Here is a 20,441-nt window from a genome sequence, read left to right as displayed (position 1 = left end):
AGTACTATTTATATCACCCTTATCTTCTTTGAGCTTTTATCTGTTTATAAATAAGTTCTTAAGAAAAGTTTTATCTTTAATATATAAAATGCAAAAATGTAATGTGATGACAGAAGTTTTAACATCCCACGTTGCGTGTTAAGATATTAAATGTTTAATAAAAAGGGAGTAATTATATTTACTTTGTAATAGCGGGAATAATTGCTTTGTTGCAGCGGGAAAGCGGCAAATGCGGTAAAATCGTGCTGTGATTATAAAAAGTTTCACTTTAAAAATATTTTAACTTTACTCACAGAACTGTTTATTGGAATTAGCAATAGTAGTATTAGAATTTAAGCCTTGGACTACTCTTTAGCTAATTATTACTTTCTAGAATATGATTTATTAAGTATATTACCTTGTTGTTAGAAGTTTGATATTACCTTGTTATTAAAAGCACTTATTTTAACGTGGTGGGAATGGCAAAAGCTTAAATATACTTATTAAATTTGTTTTTAAACTTATATTCTTTTAATTTAATACAACTCTTAAATATAACAATAGGTAGGAGTGGTGTAAAAACTCCATTTAAACACAAAAATAAAACGAAAGCTGCTTAGAAAAAATTAATTTCGTTAAAAGTTACGAATTTTTTACAAAACCACTATACGACGAACAATACGAAACTTTTTATCAGCGAACCATGTATCAAAGCTGAGTTACTTAAATCACGTATCAAAAGTATGAGTTTCTTAAATCACGTATCAAAACTATGAGTTGCTTAAATCACGCCCCAACTTTTTTTGGTCATTGTTTTAAGCAACAGTTTTGAAAAAAAATGTTTCGTTATCTAACAATATTACAACTATAAGCTATTTTGATATCTGTATTTTTTTGTCTTCCTTTAATAACTAACTTCTAGCAGTATTGCTCGTATTAGTATAAAATCTGTTAAGTAGTAAAATTTTTGATATAAAATGTATAAACAGTAAAAAACAATAAATATAAAAGAAGTATTAGAAATTAAATTAATTGCTTTACTTATATAGCTGTTTTAACAGTGACCTAATACTTTTATAAACCATGGGGACTCAATCGGATGAAGAGCCAAAAAGACGGCAGAGACCTACCAGAAGCAGACAAAGATCTGGTATGTTTTGCATAATTTTTACCGTTACAAATTAAAATGTTATTTCGATCAATTAACTCTGACAATTTTGTTCAGTGTTTATTATCCACTAAATTTGATTCGTGTGTTTCATATATACCTTACATTCATGTCATGCATATCTTTAAAGATACATCATATTATGGTATCAATAAGCTCTGACAACTTTGCTTAACCATTTAATTTTGCTTAGTGTTTTATTATCCACTAAATTTAATTTGTATATTTCATATATATCTTTAAAGATACATGATATCATCGTATCAATATATCTTATGTATATATCTTACATTCATGTCATGCATATCTTTAAAGATACATGACAACTTTGCTTAATCATTTTATTGTTTTCAGTGTTTTATTAACGATTTGCATATTTCATATATATATATATATATATATATATATATATATATATATATATATATATATATATATATATATATATATATATATATATATATATATATATATATAAAAACAACTTTAAAATGTATTCTACAAAATAGAGTGTTCAATGCTCTTAAAAGAACAGAGCAATTATAAATTAGAAAATCACTTAACAAAAATTTATATATATTATAATATATATATTAATTATTTAAAGGTTTATGAGTCGAGTTTTTTCGAAATGTATATATATGTATAAGAATGTAACATAAGTTACACACTTCTGATTTCATACTGAAATAGGTAGCTTTAGGGGCTTCAGTACATACATTGATTGACTATATAAGGAGAACATACATGGAGTGCTTCTTCATCAACTAAGGGTTTGGGTTGGGGCAGCAATAGTTTTTTTTTAATAGTCTTCTTTTTTTCCTCTTTTTCTTAAAAATTAAAGAACACATTTTAATAATTAAAGAGAACAAAATATATAAGAAAATTTCATTCTTAGCTATTGACTGGCACAAGTCATGGTATAACAGTTAAAATTGTATTGAACTCTTTATTAGTTATCTCAATTTGGGACTCAAAGTCAAATTACGAAAGCAATTTTTCAATTTAACAAAACATTCGACCATTGTGTGCAGACTAATCCAGCAAGTTTTAGAGTTGAGCATTAGTGGAAGGGCTTTGCTAAAATTGTTAGCTGTGTATTTCTAAATTGCTTGATTATTTTTTGCTTGAAAACATCAAAACAATTTCACAGCAGTGCGCACCTTACCAATTAACAACTGGAAATCATCAGTCAGTTTAACAGCTCAGTCATCTTCACTCAACACAACTTTAAACCTGCCAGAAAAGTCTTTGTCATCATTAGTTGTGTTTATCGCAAATTTATTTCAAGCTTTTTTTAGCAAAAGTTGACAGCTTTTTGTACAAAATGTCTTGTGCGCCCAGTTAAATGCCAATGCAAAGCTGTTGGTCATTTGTTTAAATGTCCCACTTTATGCATTATGGAAGCCTTATCAGTACTAATGCACACAACATCTTCTAGTTTACCATATACTGCATCAACACTTTTTTAACTAACTCAATGAATTTTGCTGCAATCAATAAACTAACAACTCTTGCTAATTCAAACTAACTTGCTAATCCAAACTAACTAAAAAGCTTCTAGGGATGTTCTCATTTTAACAGACTAATATGCTATAGGGCAGAATTTCAAGGGCAGTTAATCTAGAAATAACTGCATGCAACAACTTTTCAAATTGAATTTCAAAGATGTTGTTATTCTAAATATTAAAGTAATACAAATCTTTTTTTTTTGTTTTTTTGTTTTTTTGTTTTTCACCTCCTCAAGGCCGACAAGGCCACTACAGATGAGGAGGCTACTTAATAGTGGTTATAACCCTCTCTCAACTCTATAACTCCGAAACACGAACCTTGACGAACAAGGCCGCTGCGCAGAGAAACAAGTTGAGCGCGGTACTACAAGGGACGTGGTGGGGATCGAACTCGGAACCTCTCGCTTATGAAGCGAGCGCTTTACCACTACACTACTACCGCATATTTCATTTCAATATTTCATATCAAATCTATTGATTTGATATGAAATATTGATTACTGGTTCCTAATTCAAAACATGTAAAGTGTTTTTTTATTGATCAAAATTATAAATATTAAAAAAACATTATGTGATATACCATTTGTAATTTACACCATAATTAATGCCTTATAATCTATTAACTAGAGTAATAAAATTTGTGTTTAAAAAGACAAATATCTTAATTTGGACATCTGTTTTTATAAACATAGGAAAAATAGATTTTTAAATATATAAATAATAAATAGTCTGGAAAAAATAAATTTATACAATTTTATTTTATCATTAATTTTTATCATTAATTTCTGGCTCAAACAGTCATGCAAAATCATTTTAGGTTCTGTATTCGCCAATTTAGTTTAAAAAAATAGAGTTTTAGTAAACCTCTTTTTATATTTTTGGTTAAACAAGCTTTATTACTAATGTGGTTACAACTCTTTCCCAATTCTGAAACATGAACCTAGATAAACAAAGCTACTGAATAGAGAAACAAGTTGAATGCAGTACAAGTTGAATGCAGTACTACCAGGTAATCAAACTTGAAACTTCTCTATTCTGAAGTGAGAAGTTTCAAGTTTCAATTATTATATGCTTAACGACTATACCACATACTACAAGGTTTTGATTTTTAAACTTCTTATACCGTAATTGATAAAGCTCTATTTCACTAGATGCTTAGATCTCTGAAACTTATCCACCTTGTTAGACTGCAGTTCCTTTTTTTGATTTCTACATTTTGTAAAATTTCAATATTTTGTGTCTTTTGCTACAGCAATAAAACTTTTTCTTTGAAATATTTTAAAGCTTTAAAATGTTTGAATTATGTTTACACATCAAAACCATATTTCTTTTAAATTCCTTCCTAAGTTTGATTATTTTCTTTTATGAGATATGAAAGATAATGACATAGATAAGAAAGATAAAAATATGGGGAAAAAGTTAAATAAGAATTTAAATACTTTTTTTATAGTTGTTATATATATATATATATATATATATATATATATATATATATATATATATATATATTTTCTGCATAAGTTACTACTCGCTGCGGATGTAAAAAAAAGACCTGTTAAATCTTCAATTTTTTAATGCAATAAAATGATTTTAAAATTTACATATCAAAATAAGACCATAGTTTTATAATAAATAAAATAATAATAAGACCAAAGCTTTATAATAATTAAAATAAAAGTTGGTTTTATCATTTAGCTGTAGTTCTTAAAAAAAAAAATTTAGTTCCAGTTTTAATTTAAAAGGCCTAGGTAAATTTTTTACAAAATTAAAAAAAAGAATTCAATACCATTTTGTTTTATTTTGAAATTTTATAAAACATTTCAAAATGTTTTTTTATTTCAGAACAATTGTTAAATAACAATCTTTTAATTAGTAAATTTTTTTCCCAGAAAGTGAAGAGGAAACAGAACATCAAAATAATATCCACACAAAGGAAGAGAATGGAGAAACACCATCAAGCATTAATACTGAGGATAAAGAAAATGAAAATGTAATTTTTAATTTATTAAGTTATAAAAAGTTGTATATGTATAAATTATATTATTGCTTATAAGCATAAATTATTTTTACTTTAATCATTTTGACTGAACCTGAAAATTGCATTCAAGCAGATAGATTTACCATCTTCCAGGTATGGTGCAAACTCAAAAATTTTTATATGTTCTTGATGATTTTAAATGAGGGTGTTCAACAAAAAATATGGCAATCCCAATTTGGGAACGAAAACATTTAGGAAAATGATTTTTTTTTAATAAAAGTTTATTTTTTTAGAAAAAAATTTATGCACATATTAAAAAAATTTAATTTAATTATAAAATCTTTTTATGTTTAGGAGTAATTACCATGTAATGAATGCAACCTGCTCATATTGAGGGAGTTTACATGAAAACATTACATGATTACTATTTCTAAATACCTAGATATTTTCTAATGTTGAGGTTTGAATTTTAAAGACCTTTGGTCTAATTTTGAATGATGCCATTTTTTTTTCCAAGGTGTTATTTTCCTTCACAGGGTTCAAGAGGGCAAAAATAGGTATTTTTGTTTTTATGTTCTGCAATAATTTTTTGTAATAGATTCTCATTGGGTATCATATGATCATATAAAAGTTTGAGTTTGCACCATCCCCAAATGTAAGTCATCTTGAATTTAAAAAAATCCACCTGTTTTACCACAAAAATCTAATTACTATAATTATACTTTATACAAATTAATTAATTCAAATACATAGCTATTCATTTGAAGGTGACCCACTGATTTATTTGATTCAGTTGTTTATCTTGAGTTTGAAATGATTATAAGGGAAGAGTTATAAGTGAGTGTAGAAATGATTAACATGGGATATATTGGGCTATATCTCCCTACTTTTCCATTTATAAAACAACAAATTTACAATTAGTTAATCAAGTACATAATATTTTTATGGTCTTTTTCTAAAATTTCAAATTCTGATACACTATAAAAATAAGCAAAAGAAGTTTTTTTTCTTATTAGAAAATAACAAGAAATATTGATTTCTAAAAAATTTCAAGAAAAAATCTTTTTTAAATCAAAAAATAATAATGATAAAACATGAAAAAAATAAGAATTTAAAAGTTAAATAAGAAGTTTTAATTTTTTTTTAAGTTTTTTTTATATTAATTAATTTAAATGGGTTTAAGCAGAGGTAAATATTTTTTACTTTTTTTAGTATAACAATTATATTGCAAGATTTTTTCTCATCAGCATTTTGATCTCTATATTAAATCTATAACCACTATAACTCAACTGCAGCTCAGTTTTAAGATTCTCTTTATTTCCTAGGTGTTAGGTTCCTAAGTGTTTATTTGTTATTCAACACATTAAGTAGTTATCAATGCAAACATGAGTTTAAAAAAATTAAATTAAAAACCTCAACTTATGACTTAAATGTCAAAAAGCAGACAAAATGGAAATAATAAAAATAAGATAATATATATAATAGAAATAAATAAAATAGATAAAACATTTGTTGCAAAAAGTTTCAACAGGTTTTTGTGTGTGATTTTATTTTGCGTTTTTTTGTGGTTATTGGAAGTTTGACAAACTTTCATAAAATGAGCATGGTTATGTATTGAAAAAAACTTTAAATTTTAAATTGTTTAAAGTAATATAGTGCTTATTTCTGTGTTAACTTCTTGTGTTTTTTTGAAAAAGATAACTATTTGATATGTGATTATATAACTCGTTAATAAAAAATTGAATTTTTAAAGTTGGAATCAACTGATGGCTTTTTAAAGTATAAGTATGGGTCCAAGTTTACATAAATTCAGAAGAAAAGTTTTTAGGTAATAGAGTTATTTTTACATTAAGTGAAAAATGGAGTGTGTAGAAAGTTCATATAAATTCAGCAGAGATAAAAGTTTTTAGGTAATCAACCTTTTTTTTTGTCCAAAATATCTTTACTAGTGTGTGAATCAGCAACTAAAGTTTGTAGATTCTTAGTAGAATTAGTATTTTAGAAAATTAACAAACGCTATCATTTTGGTTTTTAGAGATATTTAGAGATCCACTGATATTGTGAATATCAACACTTTTGTTGACCACTCTAAAAATAAAATAAAATAATGAAACTATTTTTTATAAATTTTATTTTTTAAAAATAAAACTTTTTTTTAATAAAATATTTTATAACAATTTTTTTAAAGGACACATTTCCTTGTAAGGAAGCTCCTGAGGAGTCTCACAAACCTGCCGAAAAAAAGTCATCCTTTCAAAAATCACATTCAGTTGCACCATCTTCTAGTACAGAATTAAGAAAAGCCAGTTTTCAAAAAAAAACAGCATCAATTGATGAAAACAACAGGTGAATACTTAGGTTGAATGTTTTATTGTTTTTTAATTTTTGTATTTTTGTTACTCAAATTTGTTTGTTGCCTTGAAACAAATCTGTTGTTGGCAGTGAAAATTGTTTTTAATTATGTGCAATATTTGTCTTTGTTTTCAGTTTTTTTTTGTTTTTTTTTTGTTTTTTTTTTTGTATATTTAATGTTCTGTTGACCCTTAGAATTTCAAATAAGACCTTCTGGTCTTATTAGAAATTCTTTTAGAAAACCACCATCATAATAACAAATCAAAATAGATTATAGCAAATCTGTATCTGGTGACACAAATCAAGGAGGAGAAGTTTTTCAAGGAGGGTTTTCCTCTATTTCTATCAGTGTAGCAAATAGTCTCTTTTGCATTTTGTTAGTGTTTTTGTACGATTTTTAAACAAATAAATTTAGTTAAGCAAGAAGGCCTCATTAAGAAACAAGTTGAGTGTGTTGGTGTTTTATGATTGATGTTTTTAATAATATTATAGACCTGTAGAATGTTTAAATATCTTTTGAAATCCTTAAAAACACATTATAGGGTTTTAATCAGATATTTTTCAAAGTGTTTTTTTGGACTACCCTTATATATATGTATTACCAATAAAATGGTGGAAATTTTTTTAATTTGCAACATTATGATGAACATTAAAAGGTTGTTAAATGCATGACCTTCAAACACATTAAAAGAATTTTTCAAATTTTTGGACTTGTTTTCTTTAAATTGAGAAATAAGATGAAAAAGATTCATAGTGTATCTTTTTATGTTGCTAAGCAGCAATGTTTGTCTTTCCATATAAAGCGTTAAATGATTCACTTACAATTATTGAATAAAGTTTGCAGAAACTTTGAGGAAATTTGAAGTAATTTTAAGAAAATAATAAAAAGATTGAAATGTTAAATATTATTCATGATATTTAAAACTTTTACTGTGTTATTTCAGTAGTGGTTTTTTCAATATTGCATGTTATATATATATATTTTATAAGTCTGTAAAACAATTTTATGTTTTTAAAATCTTCAATAAAGATTTGCAATGTTTGATCTTTGAGGATATATTGATTAGGATCAATTTTTTCAATTCTTTAGTATATCATCTTTTGATGATATATTGATTTTCTGAACTTTTCTGAACTTTTTTTTGTTAATTTCAGTAGTTTTAAAGTTTATTTTATTGAAAATTATGAAATGAAAGTTTGAATTAAATTAAAATAAAAGGTGAAATAAATGTTTGACAATAAAAAAACTATAAATATATAAAAAACTTTTTTATGTTTAGGAAAAATTCTTTCAATGAAAGACCAGGCTGGTCATCTTCAACAAAAGTGGAGCATGAGCGTGTTCCAATTCACACAGTCGCTCGAAAAGAATCAATCGATACAGAAGAAAAGCATACTACATCTTCATTGCGTGCAAACTGGGAGAGAAAAGCAAGCAATAGCACTCCCATAAATAAGACTAAAGCGTTTGGTGGCTCAACAGGTAGTTTTTTTGTAGCTTAAAAGTTACTAAAACACTAACAAGAATACACTTAAAAAAATATATATATATTTTTTTGAAAGTTTTTTTTTTTTTGGTAAACAGGAGCAGCAGTGATGCGTGCACAATTTGAAAAGCAAAGGTCAAACAGTTATACTAGAAAAGAGTCTGTTGATTCAGAGGATGCAAAACGGCCTAGTGCTTCATTATTAAAAAATAGGTTTGAAAAAATGAACACTGAACCAGTGGTTAAAAGAAATTTTGTTGTAAGTTGTTTATATTGCAAAATTATTTTCACTAATTATTTTCAAAACCTTTCAATTTTTATTTAGATTTATTATAATTATTATATTATTTTTTTGGTTTTTATTGTATAACAAGTTTATCAATATTTAATTTTTATAATTAAAAGTTGTTTTTTAAATAAGACAATAACTATTTTATATAGTTTCCTATTTGAATATAGTGCTCCTTTTGCCATAGAAGAATATAAAATTTATCTTTAAATATAGTCCCCTTCTTGCCATAAAGGAGGAAAATATATTAAAATAATAATTAAAAATGAAAAAATATTGATGCTTCTCAAATTCCTGGCTTCTTTTGCAGATTACTTGTTTTTCAAAACATGAATCACTAATTTGTCTTCATACTCCATGAAACACATCTTATAATTAACATCTCTTACCATTGAATGCTTAATAGAATATTTATCTACATTTGAAATGGTAATAAATTGTAATAAATATCTTTAGCACGTCTATATATAAAAAATTGTTGTCAAAAAAAACTTAAAACTGAATAGATTGTTATAAACCTCAAAATTAACTCGGTTAATTTTGTCAAATCATAAATCTGAGACTTTTTATTTAATAAAATACAAACATTAAAATTTTGAAATGTTATTGAATTGTCATGCAAAAAACCATTTTTTAATTCGACTTTTGTTAAACAATTTTATTTTTTTGTTAAAAATCTTATTTTTTGTTAAAGACAATCTGTTGTCGTAATATCTGACATTTGATGAACCTCGTGCAAGATTATACGAAATGGAATCAACCAAAAAAAAAAAGAAAACTTAAAAAAATTAACTTACTTTTTTGTACATTCAAGTAGAAAATATCAGAACTGAATCTATTTGATATCTTTTAAATAACAATTTTTTGTTATGTTTTCAGCGCTATTTTACATTTTTTTAAAAGTAAAATAGCGCTGAAAACATAACAAAAAGTTTAATTTTTAAAAAGAAAAGTAAATTAGTGCAAGTATATATTTCAAATGTTTTCTTAATTTCATTTGTCTAAATTTTAATTATTATTTTACCCTTATAAGGTATTTTTAACATTTAAAGCATGAAACATTCTGCTGTCAAAGTTACCCCAGGTAGAGGGTAACATTGACAGTGGCACTACAGCAACAAAAATTATTATCTATCAATAATATAACACAACAAATTAAGGTTTTAACAGTTTATGGCAGCAATATTATTCGTAAACACTTAGAAATTTGGATACCAAACTTTTTTGTCGCATGCTATAAAAAAATTTTTCTTCTATAGATGTGTCGCTAGACCGGGTGAATAAAAATGAGCAATTGCTTTTACTTAGTAATTGGTCAGCTTTACGTGAATAAAAACTTGAAAAAATTGCTGAAGTTTTTATTCACGTAAAGCTGACCAGTTACTGAGTAAAAGCAATTGATATTTTTAATCACTCGGCCTAATGTTACGCTACTTTACCTTAATGTTTCGGTGACTTCGCAAATTGGTCTCCGCATATCAATTTCATAATGACTTGCGCGACAAAAAATAATTCTATATTACTGCAATAAACTAGTTCTATTGCACTTCATCCTTATTGAGACATTTAAGAGTTTTTTAAAAAGCTTAAAATACCAATTTTTCCGGCGCTAGTTAAATTTGTTCCTTTGTTTTTGACTCACTAAATAAAGACATAACATCTTCTGTTTAAAAACCTTTTCACAGTAGAGAAATTCATACATACTTTACTAGAAATATATATGTAATAGAAAGCTTAATGTACATTCTCAAAAAACTCAAAATTATGGTAAGCATTCTGTAGTCTATCAGTACATCTGCGAATGGAACAAGAGACTTTTATGCATTGTGAATGAGTTCGAAAAACCACAATTTTAAACACAATTATCCTCTTTTTTTTATCTTTTTCAAGACTTTCAATTATTCTAACAATCATTACTACTTTTTTTATTACATTATTATTACCAGCAAATTATGATTTTTACATTCTTACTTTTTTATGTACTTTATGTCAATATACTTATTTTTAGTCATTTTATATTTAACAATTGATAATTTTTTCCATCTGACTTTTGCATAAGAGGTTTTCCATGTTTGTTAATTATTAACTAATTATAGTTATAATTGTTATACTTATAACTTATATAGTCATTATTATATATTTAATATACTTTTTATTTATTCATTTGTTAATTTTTCAATAATTTATTAAAATTGCGGTCATAATTATTTGTGTTCTTAAGAACCTTTTTATCCCTATGATCTTTATTATCTCTGTAAACCATGAAGAATAAAAAAAAGTTTTAAAATCAAAAAATCAAAAAGATTTCATGGTGATGAACTAGAAACTCGCTAAATGACTCGATATCCTCAATAGCTGCTGTTATCAGTTTTTAAAAATAATCTATTTACTTCAAACACATCATTAAATTAATTTATATCCTCAAAAAAATAAAAAAAATAAAAATAAAAGATTGAGACACAAAAATAAAAACTTTTGCCTTGTTGTTAAAAATGAAATCTTATCAGATTGTAGTTGATTAAGCTCCAAAACTTATGATCTGGTTTCAATCTGGTTTCAATCTGGTTTCTAGTATTTTTTGTGAAAGTTGATAGAAATATTGTATTTTGACAACTATATATACTTAATATACATCAGAAATGATTAGAACTAGGATCTATAGTAGTTTAGGGCACTTTTTCAAAAGATTTCAACTAAAAATTTTTTTGGTTAAACTTTTTCTACTCACTTTTTGACTTTGTAATTAAATAAATTTCATTAATTTACTTAAATTTATTTTCTAAACATATTAATAAATCTTTTTAAATTTGCAATTGTGAAGTGAATAATAAAAATTTATTATTCTAATTTATTTTTCCAATTTTTTTTTAATTAAAAGTACGAAACGAATTTTTATTATTAATGTTATTATTATTTTATTATTAGATGATTATTATTAACATTTTAGTTATTTATTTTTTCTCTTTTTCTTAGTTTTGATATCAACTTATTTGCTATGAAATAACAAATGCTTTTTTTTTTTTTTTTAACTTAAAATTTATATTTTACAAACCACTATACATTTTCGTATAATTTATTGGTTTCGTTTTTGTTTAATTATTTAATCTAAAAAAACTTATTTGATTATATTACTTATTATTATTACAAGATTATGCTAAATATTTCTCTTTACTTGAGATTTCTTTTTAAGTTCAAAAATATTTTTATTCTTTTGATAAAATTCTCATTGATTACTTTAATTAAAAATAATAATAATGGAATTAAAATATTTTAGTTTATTTCAATGATATCATCAACATTATTGTTTTGTATTTCTAGTCATCGTAAATGACTAGAAATACAACAGTTGGCGCGAATCATGGATGTCATGACAACTAAGACATTTAACTTTTAGTTTAGTTTAATTATTTTGTTTTTGTTTTTAAGCTTAAAAAAAATATCAACATTTTTTGATAAGTTTTTTGTTTGCTGATGATATAATAATGCAGGTAAAAATAAATTAAAACACTCTCTTAGATTTATTTAAAAGCTTACACTTCTACTTCGAAATAACAAAAAAAGAATAAAACTTGCGATTTCTAAGAAAATTTTATTATTTCGCTAATTACCTTAAAAATATGGAGTTAAGCAGTTGTTGTTTTTTTTAATGTTATATTAGAATGTCAGAAAATGTTTTCGTGAGATTTAGTTAAATGTTTGTTTTAAAAAGATACTTTTCAAACAAGTTTTCGAATAAACTCATAAAAAATTTAAAAAAATTCAGATCATTTGCATATATATATATATATATATATATATATATATATATATATATATATATATATATATATATATATATATATATATATATATATATATATATATATGTATATATATATATATATATATATTATTTGATCATTAGGTTACAGATATGTTCTTCGCGTTTAAAATTTGGCTTGTAGTGCGCATAAATTTGTTGAAAATTGTTTTTAATCCTTGAGTATGCTCTGTTCTCGGCTTTTAAAATGTTTAAAAAAGTCGAACGATGAATATCTTGTATTTGTGCCAGGTGTTTTTTATTAATTCATGAGCTCAAGTTTTAGACTGTTCTTTTCAATAGGGTTTGCTTTTGAAGTGTTCTTTTTGATTGGTCCGCTATTCTATTCAGGTTCGCGAATACGCTCAGATTTTAATTCCAATTCATCAACAACAAATTTTAATGAAATTTGAAATGCTTCTTTTTGCATTTTATCTTGTTTGCTCATGATTATTGATAAGAGTGTGTTTTTGTTTTAACTAATATTGTTAGATATTCGTTCCTCGAAATGGGGACAAATGTTGCCGATTTTCCTCATGTAAGTCGCTGTACAAATATATCTGAATAGCTTGCGTGGTATTTACATTCGTAATTTAAAGATAACTTTTTATTTTAGATTAATAAAGATAACGCTAACTCCACTGTAAAAAAGTTTCAACCGGGAGGTGCGATCAGTTCAAAATGCTTTGCTTGTGGAAAGACTGTATATCCTGTAGAAAAACTGGAAGCTGATAAAATGTTATTTCATAAGTTCTGCTTTAAATGTGTCACGTGCAATAGAACTGTTGGGTAGGTGATTTTCTACAAAGCTATAAGTCCGGAAAATGACCACGATAATTTCAGAGGTTAAGTAATTTTATTTTTACAGTAAATGGTGAGAATCTAGCAGACGTTTTTATTGGTGATATTAAATCTGCTTCTGTTAGTATAATTTGAAAAATATAGTTTTGAAGTTTTTTTTAGTTTTATTTGTTTGCCTAAAGATTATTATCAATACTTATTTAGACTTGGAAATTATGCTGCGCTAGAAGGAAAGATATACTGCAAGCCTCATCTGAAACAACTGTTCAAACTTAAAGGTTAAACACTCGACGAATGATGTTTTTAAAATTAATAATATACAGATATTTTTTAAGTTCATTTTGACGTGTTATTAAAAATGTTTATTAAAGTTTTTTCTTCCTCAGGTAATTATGACGAGGGGTTTGGTCGCGAACAAAGGAAGTCTGATTGGTTGAAAAAAGATAATCCGTCTGAAAATCGATCTGGCAGCTCTGTAGATAGTAGTGTGTGCAATAATGCGGATAGAAATGGAGACATCGGAGAGGTGATTGAAAATGGAGAGGAGTAAAAAAGGAGAAAACAAGCGTGAGGGGCTATTTAAACGTTTGTTTGCATACCACTCGATGTATTGCACGAAACTACTGGCTACACGTTATATATTTTAATAGTTTTTTTTACCAGGATGTTAAATAGTTTTTAAAAGTTTTATTTGACCCTGTTTGTATTCAAAGTGTTTTCTCTGATTTCTTTATTATGATCGGCATAAGTTTTATAGATTGGTTTGTGCCTCGATGAATAAGTTTTATAGATTGGTTTGTTCCTCGATGATTAGCGAATAATAACGACTAATACTTTGTGAAGTTTAAAATTAGCAGAATTGGATACGAGAATTTTTTGAAAATGGGTTGTTAGCAATTTGAAATGAATTTTTGCTTTTTTTATTTTTATTTTTTCGATTATCTAAGAAAATTAGTAACCTTTGTATATGATATGACATTTTTAAAAGATTTTTATTCGTTAGTCTTTTGTTTAATTGTTTGTTTATATATGGTTTATTTTTAGCTTCTAAGATTTTAATAACGTTTGTAGAAAAATAATTATTTATAATTGGCAAATGTAAAAGTTTTGTGTTTTTTTAACTTACAATTTCAGTGCATAATGTATAAATGCAAACGCTTCTAAATTTACATTTAAAAGTGTTTGCATTATACATTATACACTGAAATTGAAATCACAAGTTCTCATTGAAAAGTTAAATTCAGGACTGTTTGAAGAAAGAGTTTAGAACTTAGTGTTTTAATTACACAAATTGATTCAAGAATTAAAAAGTAGCAACCTAAGTGAGTTGCAAACTGCGGTGTATCTAGAAATTCATAATGATTGCAACTTAAGAATACAACGTTCTTATCCTAATATTAGACTTGTTCTCAAGGATGAGAGCAACAAAAATATTGTCGTTTTTCTATTTTAAATATTTACCATTTCCCATTTTTATATTACCATTTTAAACATTTTGTTTATGTGTTGTGTCGAAATTTGTTATTCAGGGATTGTCCATAAAATACGTACGCTCAGAGGGAACAGTGTTTCGAAGTAATGTGTTGGTGCGGCCGTGGCGCAGTGGTTAGAGTGCTTGCTTTATAAGGAGAAGATCCAGGTTCGAAACGAGCACTGGATATATATTCGCGTCACAGTAAGGAAGGAGGCGTGAACTTCCTGGTTAAATGCACTTCCGCGGTGCTCTGTGATAAGACCGTTAGGACTTCTTGGGGCACACCTAGAAAAGAAAAAAAAAGTAATCATAAAGGGGCATAAGCTTCAGATTTGCGAAAATCTAATATAAAATGTTCTGATTGTACGAGACTATTGTAAATACACCATATTTTCGTATTCTGGAAGGCCTTTTTTTTAAAACCACTTGAAACTTCCCTGCAGAATGCGAAAAATTTTAACTTTTATTTCTCAAACCACAGCTGTAAACTTCCAGCTATTATACAGTGCTTTTAAAAAAAATAGGCGCAGTAAAGTTTTGTTGCTTGAAGCATATTTAAACTACTAAGAAACAAAAACTAAAGAAAATATTGATTAATTTTTTTTTTTTTTTAAACAAATTTTAAACAAATCTTGAATAACATACATAAAAATTAAAACACACAAAATTATAAATAAAAACTTTATCAAACATAATTACAAAAAATATCAATAAACTGAAAAAAAATTAAATAAAAAACTGCAATATATAAAATATTAAAGTAACAAAAATAACATCTAAGCCAGTATTTAAAATATCCCCCACAAACTTTTTTACGAACACCACATCTTTTTTGCATCAGTTTTACAAATTGTTGCATTAAATCTACTTTATTTTCTTTCATTCATGCTTTTATTGTCCGAACTGAGACGGCAACCAGTAAATCTTGTTGAAATTGTCATAATTTGTTTCGATCAATGTCTAATGATGGAACCATGCAGTTCTCTAGCGTATCTATTTATGTATGGTTGATTCGACCTGTATAAATCTTACACACTCCTACTCCGTTAAAGTTATAGCAGCCCTATTTATTAACACTCCCGTCTCCACTTTGCAACTTCGGTACAACAAAGCTATTAATATTCTTTTTAATTTAAAACTTTTAACAAGAACTTTGCCTTTTCTATTTATTATTTTAAAGTTACTTTCATCAATAAATATTACTTGCTTCTACTTCTTCAAAGACCACTCAGTTTTCTCCTTACACCACATTAATTTTGTGAGCCAATCTCTGGCCATCAACATAGCTGCATAGACACCAATTTTTTTCTGTAGTAAAATGTTTCTAACTGTTTTTAACAAAATACGTTTTTCACGGCTTTTGTTGAAAGCGTCGGTGAGTTCACGATAGCTTAACCTCAGATTGGCTCTTACTTGACAAAATATAAGACTATTTTTTCGCTCAGTATTTCTTTTAAACTTCCTGATCCTGCATGACATTGGATGCCACTTGTTGTTTTAAATGTCTTTAAAGAATATCTGACTCAGTTACTGAATTTTTTAATTTTCTTGTTATTTTTCTATTACTGATCATTGAGTCATCCTTCATACCAATTATTTGCCACTTTGTTACTTCGCTTACTGCTTTTCAACACATTTCTAGGTATATTTACTTTTAGGTCTCATCAAAATATTTTGAAAGGCTTTAAATGAGTAATTTTATCTAACCTTATATAAGGAAAAATTGTCAGGAAATTGTCAAACTAACATAAACTAATAAAATAATTTTGAATAACAGTTGGGTTGACAAAAAAGTAAAATGGAAATCAATTAAAATGTTTGTGTGCCTAATTTTTTTTACAATCCTTTCTGGAGTGTTTTCTGTATTCATTTGAAAAAAGTAAATTATTTAAAAAAAGTAACAAAATATGAGTTTGTTAATGACATGTAAGTTGTAGAGAAACAATTTTCCTGTCTTTAAAAAAAAAAACTAAGTCTTGAGGAAAAATGGATGGGTTTTTACGATCTTTTCAAAAAGAAAATGGACTCAATTTTTTATTGCGTCAATTTTTTTTTTTTTTTTTTTTTTTTGGCACTGTATATCAATTGAAAAATTTTTTATTTTTAGCAATTAAGGTGCTCTATGAAAACCTAACAGCCTGATTCTAATCACTGCTCCACTGCTGACTAATGAATTCTTTCAGAGTGTAATTTAAAATATTTTATTAATATACTTTTCTTGCCGTAAAAATGCAGAGAAAGATGACATTTTAGACTAAAAAATAATAACTTATTTGAATGAGATCTTTATTAATTTCTGTTGTTTCTGTAAGATTAAGAATTTGAAGAAAAAAATTTTTTTTTTCAAGCTTCGGTACATTTTAAGTTATATCAATTTAAAGAATGTTTTTTGACATTATTTTTTTTTGTTATTATTATTATTATTGTTTTAGGTGCCCCAAGAAGGGGGCACCTAAAACAATAATAATAAAACAACAGATAAAGTTTTTCAAACAACATAAAGCTTTTCAAACAGATAAAGTTTTTCAACAGATAAAGTTTAAATAAATAAAGCTTTTCAAACAGATAAAGGTCAGAAAACTGGAAATTTCCAGTTTTCTGACCGAGCTGAAATGGATGACAATGAACTTCATTCAGAAATATCATATTCTCCACCAATCTCAATAGAAAACTTTTAACACAGGGATTCAGCAACATGGTCTAAAGTAACGTAAAAAGTAAGTTGCTTTTTGGTTCAACATGAGCGAGAGCAAGAAAGAAGAGAATTTTTTCCAAACACGCTGTATGTATTTTAACAACGAAAACCAACAATTTCTTAGAAATTTCAATAGAGTTTTGTGGCTGGAAAAAATTAAACCCAATAAATCCTGAACATGAAAATAGCAATGAACACCAAAAATGCTATTCTAGTTGAAAAACCCTTGATAAAAACCTTGAAAAAGGAAAGACCACGGATTCTTATCTGCAGAAAGTTATCCATGGAGAGATGAAAAAGTAGAGAAACATCTTGAAAGTGATTATCGATGCAATTTTGTTCTGTGCAAATAACAATCTCGCCCTGCAGGGCACAACAGAAGTCATCGGTCAACAAAGTAGTGGAATTTTCCTGAACTTGATTGAGTTGATAAGCCATTATTATTTTAGTGGCTGAACACATTGCATCTGTTAAAGCAAAGAAAACCACAACAACCTGGTTTTAAAAAAAAGAAACTACAGAGTTAGAACAGCAACAGAGACCACTGAAAAATTAGAGAAGGATGTCTAAAGATTTACAAGAATGGAACGAATATGTCAAAAAATACAAAGGCGTCTAAGCTCACATTCTTTCTCTCTGTGATTCAGTTTGAATTTTGTTGGTGTCCATACTACTAAAGTTTCCCCACTCATGATTACAATTTTTGGGAAAGTTCAATCTTTAACTTTTATAAAATGTATTCAAGTTTTTCATCAAGAAAAACTTGAATACATTGAAAAACTGATGAAAACATTGACATTCTTGTTATAGGGAAATAGTGAAAAAAATTAAACCATTGCAAAGACAAATCAAAAAAGTTCATCAAGTGTTGGAATCCATTATCACAATCCCAAGATGCTGCCACAGTTTACAGTGTAAAAGGTCTTATCATTCAAATTGACAGTTTTTTGTGTTTGTTGGATTTCTGATGTCTATTTTTTTCTTTAAATCACCGGGAAAACAGACTGCTTTAGTTTAAAACGCTTCAGTTGATATTGCAGCAAAAAAAAAATCAAAGAATTGAAGGCTTCTATTAAGAATTTGAGAGAAATTGGGGTGTACAACATCATCAAAGATGCCGCAGAAACAGCCAGCCAGGTTGGAATTGAAAGTAACTTTCCAATCAAGAAGAAGTGCAAAGTAAAAAAGCGTTTTATAAAGCTGAAGACAATTTTCACCTTATCACAGCTGAAACAGAATTTGGATTCCAGTGCAACCTTGTGTTTGATAGCATTATTACACAAATTAAGTGGCGGTTTAAGGCTATGTCTGCTGCATCCTCCGATTTTGACTTCCTCTATGGGCATAAACTCTCTAATAGTTCAGTAGATGAACTATTTGATGCTGTAATGATGGAAAACTTCAAAAAATTGACAGGTTTTCATAGAGCACCTTAATTGCTAAAAATAAAAATTTTTTCAATTGATATACAGTGCCAAAAAAAAAAAAAAAAAAAATTGACGCAATAAAAAATTGGGTCCATTTTCTTTTTGAAAACATCGTAAAAACCCATCCATCTTTCCTCAAGACTTTGTTTTTTTTTAAAGACAGGAAAATTGTTTCTCTACAACTTACATGTCATTAACAAACTCATACTTTGTTACTTTTTTTAAATAATTTACTTTTTTCAAAGGAATACAGAAAACACTTCAAAAAATTGCCCAATTGACATTTTGCTGCTCGTTTATAAATATTCATTAACTGATGCTTACTCTAACACGGCAATTGCATCTTTCCCGAAAAGAAAATCTGATTTTGTGCAACATTCATCATAAATTGTAATTTTAACTTGATGTAATAAATTTTGTGATCAATAAATCACTTTTTAATTACATATATATATGTATATATATATATATATATATATATATATATATATATATATATATATATATATATATATGTATATATATATATATATATATATATATATATATATATATATATATACATACATACGTATATATGTGTGTGTATATATATGTATATATGTATATATTTATACATATATATATATATATATATATATATATATATATATATATATATATATATTTATATATATACAGGGCCGTCGAGAGCTTTCATGACGCCCAGGGCATAGCAGCAATTAGGCGCCCCCATAAGCATGTACAATTATATAAGTTAATCATGGTTTTTTAGTTCTAATACTTTTTAGTTAACATCCAAATATAAACACATTCACTGATTAGGAATAATAAACAGATTCTATAAAATTAATATTGAAAACACTCTTTTCTTGCTTTTTTATAAGTTAAATTCGAATTAGAATGCATATTGGTTGGACAATAGACTATAGATCCTTTGAGTATATTTGGTTGATGAAGCCTAAAGTGTTTCCACAAGTAAAAAATTAAGGCTATTTTAAACTATAATTATGCAAAATACCTTCCGTAAAACTTTCTTTCATTTCATAAGCTTCAATTTTCACCGATTCTTGATCTTTTAACCAGAATAATGAGAAACACTTTTCACAGTCTTAATTTTAATTGTAAATGATAAGTGTCTGATAAGTAAATGAAATTTTGTATTTGGTTACTTTTGTATTTTGTTTAAGGTTACTGCTTCTTCAAGTGCCAAGTTTTAAGTTTGTGATCGAAACTAAAATGTTTAATTAACAATATTGCGCGTTATTAGATATGTTTGACTAAAGAAATTTACAAATAAAAAACACTAGATGCGGTTTAATGTACAGCTCGTACAATTTTTCAATAGCTAGAGACCTCTGACACCAAAATAACTTCTTGAAACAACCAAGCATTCGATTGCCAACCCAAGCTACTGCTTCTATTTGTACTTTAAGGTTATTTGATTTTAGTTCTCCAAGGTCACGCTCAATGTGTGTTGAA

General features: G+C 26.5%; 1 protein-coding gene across 1 annotated transcript; it reads left to right on the top strand.

The window, feature by feature from the left end:
- Positions 1-899: 899 nt before the first annotated feature.
- Positions 900-14,467, top strand: LOC136071932 (LIM domain and actin-binding protein 1-like). The gene is made up of 8 exons (XM_065797772.1): positions 900-1,129; positions 4,547-4,647; positions 6,824-6,981; positions 8,268-8,470; positions 8,573-8,733; positions 13,179-13,351; positions 13,568-13,641; positions 13,750-14,467. Exons 1-8 carry the CDS (start codon positions 1,063-1,065, stop codon positions 13,911-13,913), a joined length of 1,101 nt encoding a protein of 366 aa, XP_065653844.1. The 5' UTR covers positions 900-1,062; the 3' UTR covers positions 13,914-14,467.
- Positions 14,468-20,441: the final 5,974 nt, after the last annotated feature.

Source organism: Hydra vulgaris, chromosome 05, assembly GCF_038396675.1.
Source record: "Hydra vulgaris chromosome 05, alternate assembly HydraT2T_AEP".
NCBI classification, from domain to species: Eukaryota; Metazoa; Cnidaria; class Hydrozoa; order Anthoathecata; family Hydridae; genus Hydra; species Hydra vulgaris.
The sequence above is the reverse complement of the archived record's forward strand: the minus strand, read 5'-3'. Positions and strand labels throughout refer to the sequence as shown.